Here is a 7,977-nt window from a genome sequence, read left to right as displayed (position 1 = left end):
TGAGGTTTCTATAATTGAGCCCTGGTATGCACAAGTGATCTGCTCCCTGATGTTTAAACAGCAGGAATTCAGGAATGCTGCCAAATGGCTGCCACGGTACTTCATGGAGCCAGGATTGAGCATTATCCCCTTTACGTCAAGCCCCTCTGAAGCGGGAACCTCGACACCCAGCGCACCCTGACGTGACCAGATCCCCCCCTTCAGGCAGGGGAGAAAAGGCTGCAGGGTGAGAGGAAACACCAGGCTGGGCCCTTTGTGCTTGCTTTTTGTCAGAGGTCAAGCGGAATTGCTTGTTAGCACAGAGGAAGGGGAGCGAGGCAGCACCAGGAGCGCCGGGTTTCGTAGGCCGCAGCACCCGCCTCCCGAGGAGGGCGCTTTGCTTTGCCTGGAACAGTTTGTTTCCAGTGAGAGGAGAGGAGATTCTCGTTACCTGGCTTGTGGACATCCAAACCGCTCTCCTGGGCTCCTGCTGTACTCAATGGGATGTACACTGATACCTCTTCCACCGTGTCTTAACTGGATCTAGTTTGTAAACAACCCCTGAGCACTTGGGCTTTAAAGACAACCCGGTTCAGACTAACGTTCATCTTATCTTACATGTTCCGCATATTCATTACTGTGAAGCCAAGATTATTACAAGCAGTAGTGGTGACACAGCAGTGAAGACACCTCTTCTCCTGCTTCTCCTCCATGTTCTTCTCCAACATATGGCTGGAGATCGGTGTGTCAGGACCAAAGAATTAGACACAGAAATAAAACAGATGCTCTCTGGAGTTCTCTGCAGTGACACAGCTTTAGGCCATGCTGATGGGCAGGGGAGAAATCATTACATCTACTTCACCCACTTTAGTTACCTGAAAGAGATCCTATTAAGTGTTAGTTCAGAAAAATTTTGTTTTTCAGCCTGTTGTCAGCTGTACCTAAAATACTTTCAGGCTTTCCTCTAAGAGAGGAATAAGTTTTCCCATGAAAAGCGCTGCTGGAACACTTCAGGCTGTCATGCTTCCTCCTGAAGAGACTATTGTTGCATTTTAGAAGCTTAACTCCTCCTCACACTGCAATGAAGGGAAGTGACAGGAAGGTTTTCACACACATTTATTTCCCCAAAACCTTATATTAACAACATTTTACATTGTTGAAACTGTTAAATACAGTCCTGAAAAAAAGAGCATGGCAGAAAGCACATATAGTAATAGCGCTTCTCGGCCTAGTAGCTTCAAAGCAAATTAAGACAATGTTTGTATACTTGAGTGCTTTAACTCAAATCACTTCTCAGCTCTATGGTATAGAAGAAAAGTTGAATGGCATATGTCTAAACAGTTCATAAAAATAACCAAAAGTGCACTTTAACATCTATTTTAGTCTACATTCTGTACTGATATACTTAAATATCCCATAATTTTCTTTTAGTCACAGCTTAGGTTGGAAATGAGGGCAACAGTATGAAAACCGCTTTAAACTATGTGTGGTCACAGTGTAAAAAAAAAAAGAACCAGATTTTTATACTATGGTGTAAGTGCACTTGTGATAAAAAAATAAATATAGATAGAAACAAAATCTGTGGTCTCCCATACTATTGGTATAATCTTCCCAGTGATGATCTATTCTACACATTTTCCATAAGAGCAAATGAGGTATGTAGCAATAAAGCGAGCAAAATGTTTTATGTTAATGCAGCTCAGAATAAATTGGACCTGCACGTAAGCAAATACACTTAGTGTCTCCCGTGCACATGCCTCCTAGGGTATGAAATTTTCAGGGGCAAGAGAAAAATGGCATCTAGCGAGAGATGGTCAGACATATGAGGTGGTGCCAATTCCTGTTAAGCCATACACATTATGGACTTGAAAACAGAGCTGTCTTATGGGACCTGAAATACTAACACAGACTTAAAAATCTGCCCATTTTGCAGGACCTGAAGAGTAGCACAGCGGCTGTTCTCCCTTCGCTTCCCTTCCCGCTCGGAGCCCTGCTCTTCCTTCAAGCGTGCCTGATTCTGACTTCGGTTGTTTAACTGTTGACACTGGGAAGACTCTGTGGCGTTTCTTCGCCCCTCGGTGCCGCCCAGGGCAGTTGCTCTGGGGCTTCTGCACAGGCAGCTCCGCGGCACCGCGGTCGCTCCCATGTCGCGAGGGCCCTTGGCCGCCGCAGCGCGACTGGCTGCAGCCGCGCACAGACCCGGGGCCACTGGGGCCTCCTCTCAGCCCTTGGTGACGTTTTAAGGCTCACGTAACAGACACCAGAGGACTCTGTAAACAGCATTTCCTCTTCTCCTGGTTCATTTCTGCGCCATGTTTCTTCTTTGTTAAAGAACAAAACTGTGGTGGACAATGGTGCCGGCAGTTGGCAGTGGTTTCTCTTTGAGCACTCGGGCTCTACCAGCATTTTGTGTTTTCGTTTTTGTAGAACTGCTCTCTAGAGCAAGCAGGGGCGGGCCTGAAAAAGTAACCCCGTACGGACCACAACACCACTCCAAGCCCGTAAAAACCCAAACCCTACTATTAAATCAGAAAGCATTTTAAATATAAATACCATTCTGGTGTAAACTGCAGATACTGAGAGTTCTTTAAAGACATAACGGGTAGGAGGAGTACCAGTTTTCATCGAGCAATGTTTAATTCAGTGAGTGCAACATGAACCAAGTGCTACTGCCAGAGCTACTATGATTTCAGAGAATAAGGGTGGTCATTGACTTCAGAGGAGAAAGGCAGCAATAAACTAGTTTAGCCCCTAGCTTCCTTTCGCCTAGGATCTCCTTCCGTCCCTTGTACGTGGTGCTGGCTCACACTCCACACTAAAATAAAGTAAAAGACCCTCCCCTTCTCAGGACACTGGACTGCAGTAATCTGGAGTCAGAGCTGTTCTGGAGTCCGAGCTGTTAACATTTGGAATGGAAGTGGGAAGCTTCAGCTTCCTCCCACCTCATCTCAGGACGTTTCCCTGTGGGTCCCTCAGTGTCTCAGGTCTTGCTGGGAGACGAAGTCTGGGATGCGGTTGGTCACACATAGTCCCCAGCTGCAGTTTGGAAATGCAAATAAGAGGACTTGAAAACTGCATTCCAGCAACAATCCTCATAGCCCTCATCTGGACACTGGGCAAGACAGGAATACTGAAATGGCAAGAAACGTTAAAGAGGGGCAGCGTAACATAAGCAACATTTCTGAAAGTGTCCAAAGGCAGGAACTCTGGTTATGGAGTAGGTCAGCGCTTGTGTCCCTTCCTCTGGAGGCAACTGGCAGAGGCTTGTTTGGAAAGACGGTGCATGTTTGAGAAGAAAACCTGTCCTCTAGCAAGGCAGACCCTGTGGCACAGCCTTCCAAAGAGACACTGTGAGCTGGGCCGAAGGGCTGCAGCAGGGCAGATCTTCCACCCCCCGGCACGAGGAATCGAGAGGAACGACTCAAACCATAGCCATGCCAGTGCTGGAAGTGGCGCTTCGCAGATACAAACCAGACGGGCAGGAGAAGAGCGGCAAAACCCACGGCAGTACAAACCTCAGGGAGCTTCAGGTTTTCCTTGCTGGCTAGAAAGCTTCCTCGTGGTGATTTTCCCTTCGGCATGGCAGGAGCTGGGAAAGGCAATCCACAGACAGCATGGGGGGATGCGGAGAATGGGGCAGAGCACTCAAGCGTCCCACTTCCGTGGGCTCCTCATCACCATCGTGAAGGTAAAAATTCATCGTCTTAAAGGAAAGAGCCCATTTGCTCAGAGAGTAGGTGCCAGTTTTATGCCAACAAACTGAATGGGTCCAGTGAAACTCCAAACTCCGTGATACAAGTCAACACACAGACACACACACACACACACAGAGGAGGAAAAGCAATGGACAGAAGCTGGTGGAAATGAATTCGGTTGAGTTGAACTAGCAGAGTTTATTCAGTTACATTGGAGACACCTACTTACATAAAGGAATGGGAGAGAAAAGTGTTACAATATAAAAGAAGAAAAGCGATCCAATTGCTGAGGAATAGCCCTAGAAAACACTGACCAGAACCAAAGCTGGAAATATTTTTCATGTGAAATCAAACATTCTGATGGGTGGTGAAGTTCCTAAGAGATGTGTTGGTTAGCATGGCGGGCTTAAGAGCTAACCAAATAAGGACAAAGTCAAAATTCACTTACAGCCTTTGGAAAACTAAATCACAGCTTTTGGACTAGTCAAGAAAAATCAGATTTTGTGAAGTGACAACGAGGTAACAGAGGTCCCCTCCGAAATTTCCCTCAGTGTTACACTCGCGGTCAGTGCTGAGGGGGACTTGGCACACTACTCCATCCTGTTGTTGTTGTTGCATACTGTTGTCATGTGTAGAAACAAAAGTTGTAGCTCCTAATTGAAAACATCCCATTTGCTCCAGGAGGTCTCCTGGAAAGGACCAAGGCATGCCAAGCTACACACTGCAGAACCGTCTCCTACGTGCTACAAAACCAAATTTCAGTTGTTCTCACCCAAGCCCTATTGTAAACAGTGAGAGCAGTCATACGTAACATTCACAAATACTGTCAAGAGCCCAAATACTTCAGATTTAAGGAAAGGCAATTTTGAAGCCACGCGGTAGATGCAGATGTTTGGTGGACTCCCCTAGAGAAAAACATTCCTCTCCAAGAGGCAAGCTGAGGGAACGAGCCATCCCACTTTCGTTCCACACCATTCCTGGATCCCACGCAGTGCTTGTTGCGTGTCCTCCCGGCGTCACCTTCCTAGAGCCACCAGCCTCCAGCACAGGGATCATGGAAACCCCATGGAAATGGGGCCTGGCCTGGGGCACCTCGCAGCACGGCCTGCTCTGAGGGACCCTCTGCCGAGAGCACCACTCATGAGGAAAGGAGAGGCCTGGGCAGCAGGGAGACCCATTTCTGCTCATCAAGAAGACAAAAGAAACCAATACTGGGACACTAACAAAGCAGGATAGGAGGGGAGAGGATTTTAACTCTCCCAATGCCAAATCCTTCCAGTTTCTTTGAGGAGGTTAAAGGAAATACTGTATCACACATGCCTGTTTTCCCTCCTATCTCTACATTATATCTCTTTCTTAAGATCATAGCAAGGGGTCACACTTCCCTTCTGCCCTCTTCCAGCTCCCCCATCAGCTTATATGACTTCCTAGGCCAAGACCTAGGCCTAGGCCTCTCTATCCTGACAGCCCAAGACATTGGGACATTCAAGTGAAATTCAGATATCCCGGTGGGTACTTTAGTCAGAAACAAAACAGAAAGGGAAATTTTGCAAAATGGATTCAAATATCCAGCACCCACCCATGACTTCCTTTGCGACACGGAAACCACGACTCCTTGGGAAGGGAAGGGGCTCCAGGAGTTCACTGCCAAATAATCCAAACACACCTTGCTCCCAAATCTGTCTTCAGAGCTGGGCCCTTCACTTTTATTTGAATTTCCACGGGGGCCAGAAGGGCTGACCCTGCAGCAGATGCTCAGCCTGCCGGTTTCGCGGCTCCGTTAAGGAAAGCACAATTCACGCCGCATCCAGCCTTGTTGCAACCACCCCATCTCCTCAGGAACATGAGCTGAGCAGCGATTTCCACCTACGCCAGTGCCCCCATGCGAGATACCCTCTGTGGCAGCAGAGCAAACCTGTCCTTGGCCAAAAGGCCCCAGCCAGAGGTAAGGTGGACATAGCCGGGCAAAGCTGCACGCACCTGCTCCGGCCGGCACGACACCTGGTCAGACTGCGGGCTCATCTTGCCCGGCTTCAGCAGCCAGGAGCTCTTCAGGAGTCAGGAAATGAGCACGAGGTGGCCTGAAAACCTGTCCAAGGGGAACAAGCATCCAGCTTCTGCGAGAGAAAGCAGCAGGACTTACAGAGAACTAACATTTAAACTGGGAAAAGGGTGCCACGCAAATCACGTTTGGAAATACACACTGGAATAGGCTGCCTGTGGTGGGGCCAACTGGCGTTGGGACATGAGTTCAGACAAGAGGACTGCAAAATGCTGAAGCCCACTTCCTAGGATGAATAAAAAGAAAATTTTCCCTGAAAATATGCAGCAGTCCTAACACACACACTGCCACCCTTTACTGTGGCAATTAATCAGTCAAGAATTAATGCCACGGTTGCCTTCCCCCCACCTTCGCCTACTCAAGCAGGACTTGCTGCCAGGCAAGCAAAGGAGAAGCTTTGCTTCCCTCCAGAGTTACCACTCAGCCCCAGCTGTGACTTTTCTCCATGTAACAGTGTGTTTTATGGCGAAAAAATTAATCCCCTCCTCAGTTTAGCAGGAGAAAAGGGAAGTGCAAAACAGGGCAAACGGGAGCACCAGTGCCTTGCTGCATTGCAGCAATGCAGAGCACCAGGTTTGCACAGAGTGGGGATGGGAGCTCCTGGGTCTGCTCTGCTACCCTGTTTTGTGGGCCAGTTTCTTCCTAGAGCACCAAGAACAATGTGTTTAAAAGTGGAATGAATTAAAAGAACTGTGAGATGGCTTTTCAGATCCCTCTGAAAAAGGGATTGTTTTTGCTATTCATCTTGATAATGTCCCCTTTGAAAGGTAATTTTGGTCAAGCCAGGCTTTTAAATACTCTTTATTTTTAAAAGAAACTGCCAAATATGACAACAGGACAGTGGGTGTCATCCAGCAATATCAGTTTCTGGTCTGTAGAGAAAATTAATAAAAACCGTCAGCATTTTAAAAATAAATATGACTAACTATATGGAAAATAGGAAAATCAAGATCATCTTCGACAACAGCGACAGGTATAAATGCTGAAATGTTGCTGCACAAGGTAGAGGTAGAGGTAAAACAGACTTTTCAGACCCAGACTGGTTTGAGATGCCCCCCTCTCTGTGCACACTCTCCCAAGAGCCTCAGTTTCAGTAATTTGATTTGAAGGAGCCTGTCAGCCTCGCCGAAGTCAAACAGACCTCTGTGCTCCTTGCGATGCTCGGAGCAGCAAGACTATTTCAGCTTTTGCAGAAATTAGTTGCCAGGCAACCTGCCCCCTGGTTTTGCAACTCGTGCAGCAAGGAAGGAGGCAGGAAGCTGCGTTTTGAACTACGGCGCAGCAGTAAAACCTCTCCCGGTGGCATCTGCTCGGGCCCTTGTCGGAAGCACCACGGTCCATGTGATCCTCGGGGACGCGGCCAGGGAACGTGCGATGCCCGGCCCCAAGCTTCCCTATCGGGGAGAACGTCGCCAGCTGAAACGTCACAGAGATCCGACTGCTTACACGGCACGCGGATACGGAGACCGTACGTGGTAAGACACAACCCGAGACCCTTCTGTACAAAGCAGCAAGTATTTGGACATACTGAAATATAAAAACGAAAAATTGCACCGCACACAGATTTTCCAAACAAACTCCAGACAACCAAGCATGGTCAGGTCGTACAAACCATTAGTTTAAAAAAATACCTTCTTGTATATTTTGAGAATAAGTGGAAAGAGTCTTCGTGCAAATGTTCAGCCTTGGTCAAGCAAAGGACATACATAAAGTCGTTGTAAACGCGTTAGTTCCTTCCTCATCTGCCGCGGGCGCCCAGCGTTATCTATCATCTGCAGTATGATTAGGGTTAGGAATCTGTTTCTTCTGTAAATATTGCCTTGCAAGTTCCACTGATGCATCATCAAGACACTACTGGTGTCATATCCCACAACTGTTAATATAATAAAAGATGATACCTCAATTAATAACGGTAAAAAATAATAAAATATAACATGGCATATAATGCTGTATCTATATATTTGCACTTTTTATTTTTGCTTAGGGAAGGAAATTTGGTCAAAAATGGAAGCATCTGTTCCAAGTAAGTTTGATTTCATTTTTCAGCATTCACGTCAGACCCGTGGAGTTTGACCAAAGGACACTCTACATGTCATTATTCTTTACACTGCAAGCCAGGTTCATAGCTGTTAGCAGGTCCTTAAGAGAAACCAAAACCCAGTGTATTGCTAACTTGAATGATTAGCCTAGTCACAACACATCATGAGGGGTTTTAATTGTTAAAACAGAGCTTTGTTATAA

General features: G+C 47.0%; 1 protein-coding gene across 2 annotated transcripts in view; it reads right to left on the bottom strand.

Moving 5' to 3' along the window:
* Nucleotides 1-7,278: 7,278 nt before the first annotated feature.
* Nucleotides 7,279-7,977, bottom strand: part of WDFY2 (WD repeat and FYVE domain containing 2) — a 76,638-nt gene continuing 75,939 nt past the window's right edge. For both annotated transcript variants that reach the window (XM_088522273.1, XM_088522272.1), the window contains exon 12: nucleotides 7,279-7,609. In XM_088522273.1, coding sequence (XP_088378399.1) covers nucleotides 7,580-7,609 — 30 coding nt within the window. In that variant the 3' untranslated portion in view covers nucleotides 7,279-7,579. The remainder of the gene's footprint in view (nucleotides 7,610-7,977) is intronic.

This window comes from Tinamus guttatus, unplaced genomic scaffold (genome assembly GCF_059628265.1).
Source record: "Tinamus guttatus ecotype Peru unplaced genomic scaffold, ASM5962826v1 Tinamus_guttatus_pri_ptg000150l, whole genome shotgun sequence".
NCBI classification, from domain to species: domain Eukaryota; kingdom Metazoa; phylum Chordata; class Aves; order Tinamiformes; family Tinamidae; genus Tinamus; species Tinamus guttatus.
Note: the sequence above shows the minus strand (reverse complement) of the source record. Positions and strands in the feature narration are given on the sequence as shown.